This window comes from Thunnus albacares, chromosome 8 (genome assembly GCF_914725855.1).
Source record: "Thunnus albacares chromosome 8, fThuAlb1.1, whole genome shotgun sequence".
Classification (NCBI taxonomy): domain Eukaryota; kingdom Metazoa; phylum Chordata; class Actinopteri; order Scombriformes; family Scombridae; genus Thunnus; species Thunnus albacares.
Genome location: NC_058113.1, coordinates 25,531,323 through 25,550,225, shown reverse-complemented (window position 1 = coordinate 25,550,225; position 18,903 = coordinate 25,531,323). Strand labels below are relative to the sequence as shown.

At 36.9% G+C, this 18,903-nt stretch overlaps 2 protein-coding genes and 1 long non-coding RNA gene across 3 annotated transcripts; all 3 read left to right on the top strand.

Annotated features, from left to right (window-relative positions):
• The first annotated feature begins 726 nt into the window (after nt 1–726).
• LOC122987302 (neural cell adhesion molecule 1-like) lies at nt 727–3,483 on the top strand. Its single transcript, XM_044359096.1, has 2 exons — nt 727–1,141; nt 3,161–3,483. Exons 1-2 carry the CDS (start codon nt 841–843, stop codon nt 3,481–3,483), a joined length of 624 nt encoding a protein of 207 aa, XP_044215031.1. The 5' UTR covers nt 727–840.
• Nucleotides 3,484–12,739: 9,256 nt separating this feature from the next.
• On the top strand, nt 12,740–14,652 carry LOC122987301 (B-cell receptor CD22-like). Its single transcript, XM_044359094.1, has 3 exons — nt 12,740–12,920; nt 13,057–13,368; nt 14,357–14,652. The coding sequence occupies exons 1-3, from the start codon at nt 12,824–12,826 to the stop codon at nt 14,650–14,652; spliced, it is 705 nt and encodes a 234-aa protein (XP_044215029.1). The 5' UTR covers nt 12,740–12,823.
• A 2,425-nt stretch (nt 14,653–17,077) lies between these two features.
• Nucleotides 17,078–18,124, top strand: LOC122987726. Its single transcript, XR_006404574.1, has 3 exons — nt 17,078–17,143; nt 17,853–17,925; nt 18,035–18,124. It is a non-coding gene; the product is annotated as an uncharacterized LOC122987726 (long non-coding RNA).
• Nucleotides 18,125–18,903: the final 779 nt, after the last annotated feature.

The following is an 18,903-nucleotide window of genomic DNA, read 5'->3' as shown; positions in this document are numbered from 1 at the left end:
AGAAAGTGTACTCATTGTAAAGAATTGTTCCTTCCAGACCGTTACATTACTAATGATTTTATGTGGACACAGTAATTTAATGTTATATATATATGTATATATATATATATTTATATATATATATATATATATTTTAATCCATGTTGGTAGACATAAAATGCATCACTACCAGTGCACCAGTGTGGCAAAGTCACTACACACACCAGATTTAAAAACTTGAAATACAGAGAGATTTACCTGGTGGTGATAGGCTTAATCAGCATTTTGTGAACTTGTTTGATAAGGGCTTGAATGTAACAGACGTTCATATGTAAAAGTCCCGCACTCCAGCTCTAAAGGTTCTAAAGTCAGTGGCTTGTTTTTCTGCAAGGCTGAAAATAATCTTGGAGTTGGACGATCCAACAACAGTCAAAATGATGTTCAATGTATGTATCATGTATCTGAATATATTTCTATCTGAATAGGACCTTGCCTGAATTTACCACTATTATGCACTTTGTTGGCCATTTTAGGTCACCTACCTATTGATTTTTATTTTATTTTTGGACTTAATGAGTTGACATGAACAACATTATTAGCTTTGGTCTTTGTGAGGCTAAACCATTTCCATAGCAGACACAAATTGAGTATAGACCCTGCATTAATGACATGCATGCAAATTTACAGGTGGGAGGACGTGCAGAAACATACAAGCAATAAGTCTAGCTGTTGTTGTTTACTGTAACCCCTGTGAAATTCTAGTATCATGTTGGTTAACATTACTTGACTCTAAAGCTTTACTCGGACAAATGCTGTATAGGGACAGATATCAGAAAATGCAATGTAACACTAACCAATAACATGAATTATTCATATAACATACTATTCATTATCCGTGTTTCAGATTTGCCCCAAGACATCACAGTGTCAGTCATTCCCTCTGGTTCAGTACCAGAGGACAGCAATGTGACACTGACATGCAGTAGTAATGCCAACCCAGCAGTGAGGAACTATACCTGGTATAGTGCTGACGGAGGCCAGGAGATTTTCATGGGGACTGGAAGTTTTTTAAAGATTAAAGCTCCTAAAGCTTCTTTTTTCTGCAAGGCTGAAAATGATCTTGGAGCTGGACGATCCAAGAACAGTCAAATAGATTTTCAATGTATGTATCACATGATTCAAAAGTTTTATTTTACGTAAAGCCAGGCTTATTTATTTATTATGTAAATTGATTTACAAATTCTACAATTAATATATAAATATGTCCATTAAATGTTTTATTTAGTTTTTTTTATAGATCTCTTGATTTGATATACTTAATCATAGATTAATTTGTAAATTATATAAATCAATCTCTTACAAGTTACAAGGGCTACAATGGGAATCATCATTACACTCAAAATCAAGATCACAATTTTCTCCCACGATTCTTAAGGACAGTATTTTCTTAAGACAATATAAATAAATATAAATAATAAATATAATAAATAAATAATAATAAATATAAATATGATCATTGGTCACCGGTAAAGGACATGCTGCTTTTTACTTAAAACAGACAGCTCAACTTCTCGTTAACTCTTTAGAACACTTTTCTATTGTGTTTAAAAAATAAGAAAAATTGTAACTAATAAACAGCTCACCTGTGGCCAGACATAGCTTGTGCTTGGAACATGGAAGTCTAGTCCAGATATGAAGAGAGACTGTTTTCACCGTAGGGCTGGGCAGTATATCGAATTAATTTGATTCATTCATGTTGTTTTTGCACAATGTGTAAAATGTCTACAATGTGACGAGTTATTGCTATGTACAAAAAGGTTATTTTTAGTCAAACATAGATGGTAGCTGGCTACATTAGCTGTTTTAAGTCACAACATTCCTGTAAACTGTGACCTGATTAGTTACACTACATCACGTAGGTCTATTGGAGGACTCGCAGTATCTACACGACACAACCATTTTAGTACATGACACACTCAGTTTGCAGGACTGTCGTGATTCAAGGTGGCTAGTTGTCTCTGGCTATCTCGTAGTGAATTTAACACTCACATATACAAGAGGGACAGACTGAAAATGACTCTTCACAGTGGTTTATCTCAGTTTGTGTTTGTTGAGGAGGTATCATCTCTGGTTACAAGAGTTGAAGCACTGGGAGTCAACTGACCAGTTTCCAGTTTCTTCTTAGCAGACTGCAGATATCAGGCTGATGTCTAGAAACACAAACAGTAACAGATCAATTAGTGAGTGGGCTTTTCTGCCCTGTCTGTGCTGAAACTGATTATTAAAGTTGATGCCCATGCTCTACTTAGTTGAAGCATCTGGTACTGACAATCTATAGCTGTATGGGATAACCTGTATTTTATGTATAATGATGATAGCCTTGCAGGTGGTGCAGGTCTTTTATTATTCCTGCACAACTATGTGAAAAAATATGATGTTTCAATCCTGTGTTTTGTAGGCAAACAAAAATCAAGAAACAAAAATTGATTGAAATTATGAAGTGTGACCCCAAGCTTAAAAAAAACAACAAAAATCAAGATTTTATAGTTTGGCCATATCGCCCATCCCATATTTCACAGTATTTCACTGCACTGAGTAGCATTTCTTTAGCAAAGCATTAATCCCTTGTTTTGCAATGGTGACCAGAACCATATCTGTGGCTGAGTTTAGGTGATGAGTCATAGCCTCTGTAGTCCTTTTATGCTAAGTGGGATGTTTAAGACATGCATTTTCTGCCTACATTTTCCTAGACTTTTTAAGACATTTCAGGTGGTTGTGCAAATTTGTGATGGTACTTTTGGTTGAAAAGTAATGTTCTTTCCTTGCTAATACAAACAGAATTGTTGTCACATAAAATGAGATAACATAGAAGCCTGAATCAAAATTGTGATAATATTTCAATTAATAGTGTAGCCTACTAGTTACAAGTTAACCTACTTGTAAAACTAACCTAACTCTGGCTACAATCAATGTCTTAATTCCTGGTGTACAGGGTTATGGTATGAGCACAATGATGCCCCCCAGGGTGTCCCAACAAGAAAATTATGGACTTGGAGAAAACAGCCCTTTGCTTTGACACCCTCACCTGTAACTACCAGTACGCCTTGTAATTTATTTTTGTAAACTTGATTAAACATGACTTCACTTGACTCTTAACTTGTCTTTTATATTTTCATTGCAGTTGCTCCAAAGATCCTACCCTCATCTGATTGTGCCAAACCTACAGGCCAGATCAACTGTTCCTGTGAGAGTATGGGAAACCCCTCTCCCAAGTTACATTGGTATTTGGATGGGTTACTAGTCAATAACTCTGATAAGTTTACTATCAGCATTAATCTTGTGAATGGTGCTCTGGTGAGAAGCATCATTATTGTGAATAAACCGCAGAAGAAGGATCTTTCCAACTTGGTCTGCCGTAGCACCAACTCTCTGGGATCTGCCAGTCAGAAATTTAGTGTCCACAGTGCTGAGCATCATGAAGGTGTGTGTTTAGCAGTTGTTTGAAATATGACTGAAACCAAATTACATTAGAGACTTTTGATTAATATGTAAATGAGCCAACACAAATGTTTTTTGGATTTTTTTTTCTTTAAAGGTGCAGTGTGTAGAATTTAGTGGCGTCTAGCAGTGAGGTTGCAGGTTAGAACAAACTGAATACGCCAACCCCCATCCCCCTCCCCTTCCAAACATGTAGGAGAATCTAGGGTGGCCATGAAACTCGCAAAAAACGTAAAAGGCCCTATCTAGAGCCAGTGTTTGGTTTGTCCATTCTGGGCTACTGTAGAAACATGGCAGTGCAACATGACAGGCTCTGTGGAAGAGGACCCACTCCCTATGTAGATATAAAGGGCTCATTCTAAGCTAACGAAAACACTTTTTTACTTTTTTTATTGCCAAGCTTAATACTTTATATAATATGTCTAAACATTAACCAGTAAAATGAATTATTTCTATATCCTAAACTCCCATTCAACTGATGCAAATCTTTGTGTGTTCTGTCTCCTTATTGTACAATAATATTTTTTAATCTTCAACCCAGCAGTGTTTTGTGTATTATTTCTTATGCGTGTTTAGTGTTTTCAGACAATATCCACAACAGGGATTTGTAGTGTAAACACAACAGTTAATGATGGATATGATCTATATTATTTTGCTTCTTCTGACAAATCATTATGGACCTTATTTTACAGTCCTTCCCTGGGCTGTTGCTGGTGTATCTCTGACTGGGAATGTCTTCTGCATTATCTACATGATGTTGCTTTGGTATGTTGATACAATTTTATGATATCAATATACATTTATGCTATTAAAGCTATATAGTACATGTTTTAGGAATGAGAATTTCACATGATTTTCTCTGTCTTCTTAAAAGCAAAGCAAGAAAGAATGTGAAGCCAAAAGAAGAGGACAGAACTTACATGTCATTGGATAGAAGAGACATGTCTCCAGAGTATGATGTTATAGGACAAACTCCATGCTGATGATGGCTTCTGGCTGAAACACATTAGTTTCTCTCGTTTCTGTCCACAATAAAAAACAATAAGTAGATGGATCAGTGAGTGCCAGTGTTTTGTTTTGTTTCATCACTACTGTGCACCTGATACTCTACTCAAGATTTGGAGCTGTGAGCTGTGCGCCGCTTTGAAATAGGCCAAACTTCAAAATGACTGTTCCGATTTCTCTTTGTCATTCTCTATTTATACTACATCCAAAAATACTATTTAAAATTTCCACTTGTTTAGATCAGCTTTTCATGATGATTATTCGCAACATGGTGTGAGTAAAATGACATGAACAAGTACACAATGCAAAGCAAAACAGCACTGCAATAGATACTTCAATTCAGGAGGTTTCAGTGAAATTACTGTTGAAACTGAATTGTAGAATTTTACTGTATGGTAATCTTTAGTCACAAGTGTATGTGTCCACATTATTGTGTAGTGCAGGTCTGTGCTATCGTTACGTTTGTATTAATACCTGCCTTAAATGCTCTTATGGATGCTCTTCAATCATGTTCATGTGTTTTCATTAATTGTTGTTGTTGTATTTCCAAACTTTTAAAGATGAATGTGATGTTTATGTAGTTGTTGCATTTTTATGTCTAGCAAATTAGAAAACTGTGGTGTGACCTCTATTTCTATTATTCTGTGATTCTGCTGTTAATTATCCAGGGTAAATTGGTTGAGCATTTGACAATGTTACTGTGTACAATGTGTCACAATAAATGCTAATTCTGCTGGCCATCATGGCTTCTCAAGCTATTATTTCCTGCTGTTTGTTTTCAAAGATCACCTGGACAATTTAAGACTACAGCTCAGATGAGTTTTGAAAAGTCTTCATTACCACCTAATAAGTCCATTTGTTGTTGTTTCACAACTGCTAGATGTCACATGGCCGATGTCAGTAATTGCAATATATTTCTCAGGTCTCAAAGGGCATGAAGACCTATCTTTTTGTTATATTGTAATTATTTTCAGGTACTGTACATGTATTCATATCTATAACTGAGATTGTATGGTGTATTGTGTAAACTCAGGCATGTTGGCAGTAATTGACTTGGTACCAGCACTAGTAGTTACTTGATAGGCTTTGGTCTTTGTGCTCATGCTAAATGCTCATATCAACTCCTACTTAGAATTATAACATGAAGACATTGCCATCTAGATAGAAGTGAATGGTTATTTCCTCCTTTATCAGCATTGTTGGAATAAGCTCACAGAGGTGAGAGGGAAGAGGCTGAGAGAGCTGTTGAAATATTCTTTTGAAAAATTTAGAGGATTACTTTGGATTATATCAGGCCTACCTGGACTGAGTGGAGAAGATCCAGTTTAAGAAGCAAGCACAAGTATAACAAATAAGAAAAAATACCTATGAAAATGTAAAAAAGAGAATTATGTATCTAAGAAAACATAGTTTCTTTGTTTTCAATTCTGGTCAGGGCAGTTATTTGCAATTATTTATTATATTTATTATATGGTTGGCTTCTCCTGCCAAGTAAAGCAAAAATGCCATGAAAAAAATTACATCCTAGCAAGAATGAAAATAATTTACCCTAATGTTACGAAAAACTGTGCTTCTCAAAAACACCAAATTTCTATGAGAGCATGTTAATACATCAAGTAAAACGTGACATCTGATTGAATAAATCTGCTGTGAGGTTCTTGCTAAGTTATTATGAATATCTAACCTATGTAACGACTCAGAACCTCAGAACCCAAAAGCACGATACCAGAGACAGGAGCAGAGTCCAAAATACTTTAATCAGTCCAAAAAAAACAAGCAGGGTCACAAACCAGGCAGACAACTCCAAGGGACTAAGGCAATTCTCAAGAACGGGAAACAGGCAGGATCTAAGGTAACAGGCAAGCAAACAGGTAGGTATAGAAATGCTGGAAGGCTAGGTAAACACGCTAGACAATCTGGCGAGGGGCATGTGAATATGGACCAGTATATAGGGAATGACTGATGAGCCAAATGGGATACAGGTGAGGAGATGGGTGGGGAAACTCAGGTGAGGGGAATGAGGTGATTGCAGGGCAGATGGGTGTGGCAGGATCTGCAATGACAGGAGATTTAGAGATCAGGCAGGTGAGCAACATGAATAGTCACTAAGACGGTGAACCCGTGACAACCTAGTCGAATTGATATAAGGGTTGGGCAGCTGGGCGATGCCATCGTGTATTGCTTATGGCTGACAGTCATCAACCACTGAGCCTCCACCATCGTAACATTGTGATAGAGGCCCCCCCCCCCCAAAAAAGATAGTCGTCTGACTATCTTTTACACGGATTGAACTCTTATTGGCTTTTGATTCACAAAGCTTTCATTGCACTTACAGTAACGCAATGAGTGTAGTTAGTTGTGGTCAAGTCGGCCTTATTAACTTTCTCTTCTCTGCTCCTCTCAGAGGACAGACACTCACACATGCACAGAGCACTCAGCCCTGTTCGCAGTGAAACGGAGGAGAGGAGAGAAACTTAGCCCGACCATAAATGAAAGCAAAATGCAACAGACGCCCACCCTGAGCTGAAATGAGACAAGTGCACATAAAGGTAACTAACATGTATAAACAGTGTCTACTGTGTTTTGCTCTCATTTATCGTCATCCTCTGTTTCACCGCGGGTGCGGCTGAGCGCTCTGTGTGTGTGTGGGTGTGTGTCCTCTGAGCGGAGCAGAAGAGAGACAACGAACCACGTGAAGTACTCGAGTTGACAACAACTACACTCGTTATGTTACTGTAAGTGTAATAAAAGCTTTGCAAATAAAAAGCCAATAAGAGTAATTTATTTTTAATGTGATGGAAACAAATTAGCATCATCAGTTATTCAATTCTAAAACAAAGCCAAAGAGTTTTAACTGTATGATCATGAACAGAGATATAAGTGCAGTAAGAACCAAAAATGTTGTGGTGCTGTTTCGTCATTTGTGGTAATGATTTACACATACTTTCCACTTTTGCAAGTTCCTCATTTTCAAGTCAGTTTTAGCAGGTTGTTTGAAAATACAGCCACACAACTTCTCTTTGCATCTTTGATGCATCTGCCCAACGAACCTGATGAAAACATACCTACACCATACCTTAAATATGGCACAACTTCATTAGAATTTCACAAACATGTCATATGGGCCTAAACACTGCTTCACTGGACCTTAGATTTACAATAATGAGATTGCCAGGTGCAAAGTAAATGGACAAAGTACCCAATGATTGGGGATGGATTTTCATATTTAGCAGTTACTAACTTAGTACTTACTTAATAGGTTTTCCTCTTTGTGCTCTTGCTAAATGGTCATGTTATTTTACATTAAATCTCTAGCAAGGCTGCATCAGGATTTGTCTTGGAGAACTCAAGGCATTTGCAACTGCACATGTCCAACTGTGTACATTTAGTGCAATCAGTTGTCTATTTATTCCAACTATCTTGAGTCTATGTATGGCTGCTATACTATAAATGGCATTATTTTAAAATCTCACATATCAATCATTGTTTTTCTTTTACCATGCAATTGCAGAAGTATAATTCTTGCATTTCTAGATCAGGGTGATGTGGCAATCATTTTTGCCAACACTTGGTGCTGTTATTGGTGTTGGATACAGTATATGACAAGCAGACCTTGGCACAAGCATAGTAAACAAATAGTCCCAGTGCACTCCAACTTCAAGCCCTCATTAGCCTTTTTAATAGCAATTACTCATCAGTGTTAAGCGTGTGGTGTGCCGCAAGAAAAAACACAACCCAAAAAAGGAAAATATAAAATAGAACAGCTCTGTAGTAACCCACTGTCTCTACTTTGGAAGTAATCTTTTGCAGTAATTCAAATAATTACTGAATTTAAACTCTATTTTTTCTTTCTCTCCTTATCCTAAAGAAAAAAAACTAGTGCAAGCATGTCCAATATGTTATCACATCATCATCTCGTGATAGCCATAGGCTTTGTTGCTAAGGTTGTCGCTGTCCCATGGGTTGTTCAGCCTGTCCACTCGCACATTTCAGATCGGATTCGGGCTTGAAAATATTCAGATGTATTTGAGAAGTTTCCATTTTGAGTAAAGAACGAGAAAAAGAAGTGAAATCCTTCTACTACTGTTTGTTTACGTAGCCTCCAGGTCTGCTGGAAGTCTGCCAAAGGGTTGTTTTCGGGAGCTGGCCGATTAGAACAGAGTGGGCTCATTGAGAAGGGACCCTTACAGAGACAGGAGCTAAAACAGCCTGTTTCAGACAGAGGCTGAACTGAGGGGCTGCACTAAGGGCCAGTAGATAAATAAGAAGCTTTTTGAACTGTAAATCATGCAATGATATACCAGTAGAGCCCCAGAATATCTGGACATTTGCGTGAAGTCCCCTTTAAAGCGAAACTCCACTGATTTTACACATCAGAGTCTGTTTAGCCTACAGGTCTTTTATGTAAAAGAAAATGTTTAAAGCCTACAGAGTGCAGAGAAGCAAAGTGGACAGCCATCACCTACTCTGTGGAGGTAGGCTACAAAGGCTTCATTGGAACATCTACACAGTGCCTCCTGAAGACTTTGGGAGTGACTGGGATCAAGGTAAAGTTGGCACTCAGGGAGCTGACCAAGGAAGCAGAGCAAGCAAGCCTCTGTCTTGAGCTGAGAAGAAAAGATAGGACATGGAGAAGACAATGATCTCTGAAATTATTTGCAAAGGAACTTTGTCTTTCACTCATTTAAGGGGTTACTGCTATCATAGAGAGAAAAACAGAGAACACTGTAAACCTCACCAGCAAAATCACCTCTCAGAGGACATAAAAGGAAAACATATTAAACTTCTACTTAGAATTATAAAATGAAGACATTGCTATGTAGACAGGAGTGAATGATTATTTTCTCCTTTATCAGCATTGTAAGAATAACTTCACAGAGGTAGTGGGGAAGAGGCTGAGAGAGCTGAAGCTATGGCGACCAGGTCTCAGGGATTTTAAAAACCTAAAGGGATTACCTTGGATTATTTCAGATCTACCTGGACAGGGTGAAGAAGCCAGTTCGACAAGCAAGCACAAGTTTAACAAATAAAAGAAAATACCTATGAAAATGTAACATGGAGAACATGTATCTTAAAGAAAACATGGTTTCTTTGTTGTCAGTTCCTGGTCAGGACAGTATTTTGCAATTATTTATTATATTTATTATTATCCAGTAGGCTTCTTACAGCCAAGTGAGCAAAACTGTTATGAAAAAATGATATCCTAGCAATAATGAAAATAATTTACCACAATGTTACAAAAAACACATTCAATATCATTCATTATTCATGGTGTATATTGAATGTGTGTCATTCTTAAAAACACCAGATTTCTGTGAGAACATGTTAAAGTGAAAAGTGACATCTGATTGAACAAATCTGCTGTGAGGTTCTTGCTAAGTTGTGGAAGTGAAATTGATATTAAACATTATTAACTTAATTGATTTACCGCTAAATTTGCTTGAAGGAGGCCACCAAAGGCCACTTCTGTCAGAATGTTTTTCTTGAGCTTGACTTCTGTTTTGGGTGTGAACAACACTGAATACTAAAGACACCTAAAAGGAGAATTGGTTTCTGTAAGTGGAACTGCCAATTCAGTTTTAACATTCACTAATAAAGACATGTGATGGCAAATCTTGATGTGTACTACTAATCCATTTGATTATCTGTTCTTAATGTGATGGAAACAAAGTAGCATCATCAGTTATTCAATTCTAAAACAAAGCCAAACAGTTTTAACTGTATGATTATGAACAGAGATATAAGTGCAGTAAGAACCACACATGTTGTGGTTCTGTTTAGTAATATCTAGCAAAAATTCTCACATACTTTCCACTTTTGCAAGTTCCTCATTTTCAAGTCAGTTGTCAAAGGTTATTTGAAAATACAGCCACACAACTTCTCTTTGCATCTTCGATCCATCTGCTCAACAAACCTGATGAAAATGTAGGCTACATCATAACTTAAATATGGCACAACTTCATTAGAATTTAACAGATTCTATATAGGCCAAAACACTGAAAAATAATAAATTCAGAGCAGTATAAGAATATATTTATTTTATGGCACACACACACACACACACACACTCGCACATGCGTGTGTACAAACACACAAGAAATTTTGAGCAATAGAGTTTAAGAGAATGACTGGTTCAAATGTGCCTTCCTACCAGCTGATCCTCCCACACTCATTTTTTCACTTAGGCTTTAAATGGATGTTGAACAGATTATAGCAGCAATTCAAAATTATTTTCATCACTGACTAATTTGTCAATCATTTTTCAATTAATGGAGTAACTATTTTTAAATGAAGTGATTATTTGTTTAAACTATATTAAATGTCAGAAAATAGAATGTAAAAATAGTGAAAAATGCCCTTTACAATTGATTGCTTTATAGTTGAAAATTTTGATGATATTCAGTTTACAATGATAGAAAAATGAAAAAAGGAGAAAAGCCTCATACTTGAGCAGAGAATGCACCTGAAATGACTTGAAGAATCAGTCAATTACAAACTTAATGATTTAATTTTCGATCAGCACTAAAACACAATTCAGAAAGGAAGATTAAGTTTTCATAAACATTGATAGAAATTTAATTTCATAGAATATCTCTATGTGTACAATTAGACTGATTATCAGTCAGTTTTAATGTGGTAGAAACATCATCAATTATTTCAACTCTACAAAAAAAAGCCAAAACATTTTTCTTGCATGCTATTATTAAATGACTACAGTAACTTTGACAGCATATTTAAGAAAAACTCTGCGATACAGTTCAGCTCTGGGGTGTAATATGAGCTGCAGAGATCAAGGGAAGATATAGTGATTCGAGAGTTCCTCATTTTCAATTCCAGTTGTGCAGGCTTTTTTTAAAACATAACTTCACTTCTGAGGAACTTGACTTCTTTACAGACATCAAGAAAACGTAAGTCATGACTTCAATATGGCAAAACTAACTATTAACACTGAACATGAAGACAATATGATTTTCTCTAGACATAAACTTTAATTCATAACTTTAAATATACTCCTCTGAGTATATTATTTACCTAAAACAAAGACAGGCTTCAAAACAGTTTGAATCTAATGTTCATCAAATGTCTCTCACTTTGTTGCATATCACTTCCCATTTTCCTCTTTTGTCATTTCATGCTCTGCATCTTGTTAAGTATAACAGATGTTTTTCCGTATGTCATGAATGTTTTTTTCCATTCTATTTTATAAATATTACATATTAAAATAGCTGAACATTTATCTCTATGTTAGGATTAGATGGCAACATTGGTCTTCTCTTGAAACTCACCATGACCACAGTTACTAAATTAATCTTTCAATATGTCACATCAACACTTGTAAACTAATATTTACAGTGTTCATTTTAAAAGCAGTAATGTACCAGTGTTTTCTCCAGTGAGTGAACAATTAGTTTGCTGTATCATTAAGTTTTCAAGATCTGCATAACCACTAAATTTAAATTCATGGGATTCAGTTGAGAATTTTGAGAGTCCAATAAAATGCTCTGTGGAAAAACTTCAATATGGTGGATATTTATTTCTTTTAAAGCTACTGAAGATCAGTAATATATAAATATAAATTATTTTTCTGTGACCAACTTTCTTTCATTCATTTTCACACAGAACAGCACAGCAAACATCTATACACTAACCAATGTTTCAAAATGTGACATTTGATACTGAGCTTTAAATTAACCCTGCTCTAAGATTCAGAGGAAGTTAAACAGATGAAAAGATTCATATATTTGGTTCATTTCATCCCTGTGTCCCCAGACTCCATCTCTCCCAACAAAGATGGTTCGAGCTCTGAATCTCCTTCTCACTGGCTGTCTGCTGCAAGGTGGGTTGAAATTCATTCACATCTAAAATTGACAGCTATTTTATAAGAAACTGAATTTAATGATTTTTTTTACTGTTATTTCTGCATCTAAAAATCACTCTGAAATCAAAGCAAGGTATAGCTTCATTCATTATTGTTGTTGTTGATAAACTGTATTGCCAAGATTTCAGAAGGCAGCAGTAGAGCACTAAAACTGCCTTGCTGTGATAAAGTATTTCCTTGTTTTGTTTTTCAGGTGCCCTGTGTAGGAAATTGGAGGTGTTCATGCCAGATACTATATATGTTCCGAGTGGATCCTGTGTGACCATCCCCTGCTCCTTTGACATAGAGGCTGAATATGACAAAAACTTAGACAGCACATGTAAAGCTATATGGTTTAAGGATAATAATAATAATAATAACAAAGAAATCATATTTGATAGCAGCACTCCACAACAACGTACCATCAAGGGAAAATTGACAGGAAATTTACTAAAGAAAGACTGCAGCACAACCCTCAATAACATGCATCCTGATTACAACGGCAACTATGAATTTAGACTGGAGTGTAACAATGGTCTGAAATATAATTTTCCGAAACAACTGAAAATTAATGTCACAGGTAGGTTTGATACCAATCTACTCCTGTAGAGCTGCTTTTACCTCATTGTATTTACTGCAGCTTGCAAATCAAATGGTGAAGCTTAAAAAAATGTATGTAGTGACTAATGTAGTGTTCAAATGTGCCTTCGAATCAGCTGATCCTCCCACACTAGCTCTGACTCCGTCCACACTGAAAGGGAAGGAGGGAACCTCAGTGAGTTTGACATGCCGTGCTCCAGCCCCCTGTCTGTCTCATCCACCAGCTCTGACATGGACCCCCAGCCTGGGTCACAGTCGGGAGACACTGCAGGAGAAGGAGGACAAAACTAAAGTCATGACCTCTGTTCTGACCTTCACTGCATCTCACCTCCATCATGGAAAGGAAATCTCCTGCACTGCTGCATACAACAAACAAGATGGCAGCACTGGACCATCTGTAAGCAGAAGTGTAACAGCTAATATTTCATGTGAGTTGTTTCCTCCTTTGTCAAATTGTTACATTACAACTGACTTGATCTATTGATTCAGTTTAAAGTCTAATTCATCAGTTATGAACAGGAACCTCCAAGCACATAATACCATGCAGTAAACTGTAATCCAGGGTCTAAAGAAAGTGTACTCATTGTAAAGAATTGTTCCTTCCAGACTGTTACATTACTAATGATTTTATGTGGACACAGTAATTTAATGTTAGATATATATATTTTAATCCTTGTTGGTAGACATAAAATGCATCACTACCAGTGTGCCAGCGTGGCAAAGTCACCACACGCACCAGATTTAAAAACTTGAAATACAGAGAGATTTACCTGGTGGTGATAGGCTTAATCAGCATTTTGTGAACTTGTTTGATAAGGGCTTGAATGTAACAGACGTTCATATGTAAAAGTCCCACACTCCAGCTCTAAAAGTTCTAAAGTCAGTGGCTCGTTTTTCTGCAAGGCTGAAAATAATCTGGAGTTGGACAATCCAACAACAGTCAAAATGATGTTCAATGTATGTATCATGTATCTGAATATATTTCTATCTGAATAGGACCTTGCCTGAATTTACCACTATTATGCACTTTGTTGGCCATTTTAGGTCACCTACCTATTGATTTTCATTTTATTTTTGGACTTAATAAGTTGACAAGAACGACATTATTAGTTTTGGTCTTTGTGAGGCTAAACCATTTCCATAGCAGACACAAATTGAGTATAGGCGCTGTATTAATGACATGCATGCAAATTTACAGGTGGGACGACGTGCAGAAACATATAAGCAATAAGTCTAGCTGTTGTTGTTTACTGTAACCCTTGTGAAATTCTAGTATCATGTTGGTTAACATGACTTGACTCTAAAGCTTTACTAGGACAAATGCTGTAATGGTGACAGATATCAGAAAATGCAATGTAACACTAACCAATAACATGAATTATTCATATAACATACTATTCAGTATACGTGTTTCAGATTTGCCCCAAGACATCACAGTGTCAGACAGTCCCTCTCGTTCAGTACCAGAGGACAGCAATGTGACACTGACATGCAGTAGTAATGCCAACCCAGCAGTGAGGAACTATACCTGGTATAGTGCTGACGGAGGCCAGGAGATTTTCATGGGGACTGGAACTTTTTTAAAGATTAAAGCTCCTAAAGCTTCTTTTTTCTGCAAGGCTAAAAACGATCTTGGAGCTGGACGATCCAACAACAGTCAAATAGATTTTCAATGTATGTATCACATGAGTCAAACGTTTTATGTTACGTAAAGCCAGGCTTATTTATTTATTATGTAAATTGATTTACAAATTCTACAATTGTTACGGACTAGTCAAGTCTAGGGGATTCAGTATCAATGAACCAATACTAGTCCTAACCTGGAGGGTGTAGAAAAGGAGAAAACGTGGAAGAATACAGAGAAAGACGGACTGGTTTCCAGTGTTGGAGATAGACAGTCTGGAGGTGGGTTACCTTATCGGGTTGCCACGCCGACTAGCATTTCCAGTCCCTCCGACTCGGCCTCGCCAGCTCTGGCGTTGCTCTCGTGAGCCGCGAGCTCCTTCTGGCGGTTCAGTTCAGTTTTTGGTGGTTGGGGGATGGGTCCCCGAAGAACAAAACTGGTTTTACTCAAGGGTCCGGGTGCAGGAAAGGTGTAAAGCTGTACGGTCTCGAACGCTTCTCAAAAGGACGTCTCTCTGGGCTTTAACTCAACTCGTATCACTTTCAATATTCGCGCTTTCCCAGCTGAGCTGCCTCACATTACTCCAGTGGCTGCGCGCGCACCTCACCGTGGCGTCCTTTTATCCACCCGCAGCTTAACCACACCCCCTTGTTATCTTCTCAATGAAAACCAGTCCAGTTTAGAAAAGGGAAAGGAAGAAAGAGGAACTATAAACCCCGCCCCCTTTACTCCTAACACAATGAATATATAAATATGTCCATTAAATGTTTTATTTAGTTTTTTTTTATAGATCTCTTAATTTGATATACTTAATCATAGATTAATTTAAAAATTATATAAATCAATCTCTTACAAGTTACAAGGGCTACAATGGGAATCATCATTCCACTCAAAATCAAGATCACAATTTTCTCCCACGATACTTAAGGACAGTATTTTTCTAAGAAAATATAAATAAATATAAATAATAAATATAATAAATATATATATGATCATTGGCCACCGGTAAAGGACACGCTGCTTTTTACTTAAAACAGACAGCTCAACTTCTCGTTAACTCTTTAGAACACTTTTCAGTTTGCAGGACTGTTGTGATTCAAGGTGGCTAGTTGTCTCTGGCTATCTCGTAGTGAATTTAACGGTCACATCTACAAGAGGGACAGACTGAAAATGACTCTTCACACTGGTTTATCTCAGTTTGTGTTTGTTGAGGAGGTATCATCTCTGGTTACAAGAGTTGAAGCACTGGGAGTCAACTGACCAGTTTCCAGTTTCTTCTTAGCAGACTGCAGATATCAGGCTGATGTCTAGAAACACAAACAGTAGCAGATCAATTAGTGAGTGGGCTTTTCTGCCCTGTCTGTGCTGAAACTGATTATTAAAGTTGATGTCCATGCTCTACTTAGTTGAAGCATCTGGTACTGACAGTCTATAGCTGTATGGGATAACCTGTATTTTATGTATAATAATGACAGCCTTGCAGGTGGTGCAGGTCTTTTATTATTCCTGGACAACTATGTGAAAAAATATGATGTTTCAATCCTGTATTTTGTAGGCAAACAAAAATCAAGAAACAGAAATTGATTGAAATTATGAAGTGTGACCCCAAGCTTAAAAAAAAACAACAAAAGTCAAGATTTTATAGTTTGGCCATATTGCCCAGCCCATATTTCACAGTATTTCACTGCACTGAGTAGCATTTCTTTAGCAAAGCATTAATCCCTTGTTTTGCAATGGTGACCAGAACCATATCTGTGGCTGAGTTTAGGTGATGAGTCATAGCCTCTGTAGTCCTTTTATGCTAAGTGGGATGTTTAAGACATGCATTTTCTGCCTACTTTTTCCTAGACTTTTTAAGACATTTCAGGTGGTTGTGCAAATTTGTGATGGTACTTTTGGTTGAAAAGTAATGTTCTTTCCTTGCTAATACAAACAGAATTGTTGTCACATAAAATGAGATAACATAGAAGCCTGAATCAAAATTGTGATAATATTTCAATTAATAGTGTAGCCTACTAGTTACAAGTTAACCTACTTGTAAAACTAACCTAACCCTGGCTACAATCAATGTCTTAATTCCTGGTGTACAGGGTTATGGTATGAGCACAATGATGCCCCCCAGGGTGTCCCAACAAGAAAATTATGGACTTGGAGAAAACAGCCCTTTGCTTTGACACCCTCACCTGTAACTACCAGTACGCCTTGTAATTTATTTTTGTAAACTTGATTAAACATGACGTCACTTGACTCTTAACTTGTCTTTTATATTTTCATTGCAGTTGCTCCAAAGATCCTACCCTCATCTGATTGTGCCAAACCTACAGGCCAGATCAACTGTTCCTGTGAGAGTATGGGAAACCCCTCTCCCAAGTTACGTTGGTATTTGGATGGGTTACCAGTCAATAACTCTGATAAGTTTACTATCAGCATTAATCTTGTGAATGGTGCTCTGGTGAGAAGCATCATTATTCTGAATAAACCGCAGAAGAAGGAGCTTTCCAACTTGGTCTGCCGTAGCACCAACTCTCTGGGATCTGCCAGTCAGAAATTTAGTGTCCACAGTGCTGAGTATCATGAAGGTGTGTGTTTAGCAGTTGTTTGAAATATGACTGAAACCAAATTACATTAGAGACTTTTGATTAATATGTAAATGAGCCCACATAAATGTTTCTTGGATTTTTTTTTCTTTAAAGGTGCAGTGTGTAGGATTTAGTGGCGTCTAGCAGTGAGGTTGCAGGTTAGAACAAACTGAATACGCCGACCCCCATCCCCCTCCCCTTCCAAACATGTAGGAGAATCTAGGGTGGCCATGAAACTCGCAAAAAACGTAAAAGGCCCTATCTAGAGCCAGTGTTTGGTTTGTCCATTCTGGGCTACTGTAGAAACATGGCAGTGCAACATGACAGGCTCTGTGGAAGAGGACCCGCTCCCTATGTAGATATAAAGGGCTCATTCTAAGCTAACGAAAACACTTTTTTACTTTTTTTATTGCCAAGCTTAATACTTTATATAATATGTCTAAACATTAACCAGTAAAATGAATTATTTCTATATCCTAAACTCCCATTCAACTGATGCAAATCTTTGTGTGTTCTGTCTCCTTATTGTACAATAATATTTTTTAATCTTCAACCCAGCAGTGTTTTGTGTATTATTTCTTATGTGTGTTTAGTGTTTTCAGACAATATCCACAACAGGGATTTGTAGTGTAAACACAACAGTTAATGATGGATATGATCTATATTATTTTGCTTCTTCTGACAAATCATTATGGACCTTATTTTACAGTCCTTCCCTGGGCTGTTGCTGGTGTATCTCTGACTGGGAATGTCTTCTGCATTATCTACATGATGTTGCTTTGGTATGTTGATACAATTTTATGATATCAATATACATTTATGCTATTAAAGCTATATAGTACATGTTTTAGGAATGAGAATTTTACATGATTTTCTCTGTCTTCTTAAAAGCAAAGCAAGAAAGAATGTGAAGCCAAAAGAAGAGGACAGAACTTACATGTCATTGGATAGAAGAGACATGTCTCCAGAGTATGATGTTATAGGCCAAACTCCACGCCGATGATGGCTTCTGGCTGAAACACATTAGTTTCTCTCGTTTCTGTCCACAATAAAAAACAATAAGTAGATGGATCAGTGAGTGCCAGTGTTTTGTTTTGTTTCATCACTACTGTGCACCTGATACTCTACTCAAGATTTGGAGCTGTGAGCTGTGCGCCGCTTTGAAATAGGCCAAACTTCAAAATGACTGTTCCGATTTCTCTTTGTCATTCTCTATTTATACTACATCCAAAAATACTATTTAAAATTTCCACTTGTTTAGATCAGCTTTTCATGATGATTATTCGCAACATGGTGTGGGTAAAATGACATGAACAAGTACACAATGCAAGGCAAAACAGCACTGCAATAGATACTTCAATTCAGGAGGTTTCAGTGAAATTACTGTTGAAACTGAATTGTAGAATTTTACTGTATGGTCATCTTTAGTCACAAGTGTATGTCTCCACATTATTGTGTAGTGCAGGTCTGTGCTATCGTTACGTTTGTATTAATACCTGCCTTAAATGCTCTTATGGATGCTCTTCAATCATGTTCATGTGTTTTCATTAATTGTTGTTGTTGTATTTCCAAACTTTTAAAGATGAATGTGATGTTTATGTAGTTGTTGCATTTTTATGTCTAGCAAATTAGAAAACTGTGGTGTGACCTCTATTTCTATTATTCTGTGATTCTGCTGTTAATTATCCAGGGTAAATTGGTTGAGCATTTGACAATGTTACTGTGTACAATGTGTCACAATAAATGCTAATTCTGCTGGC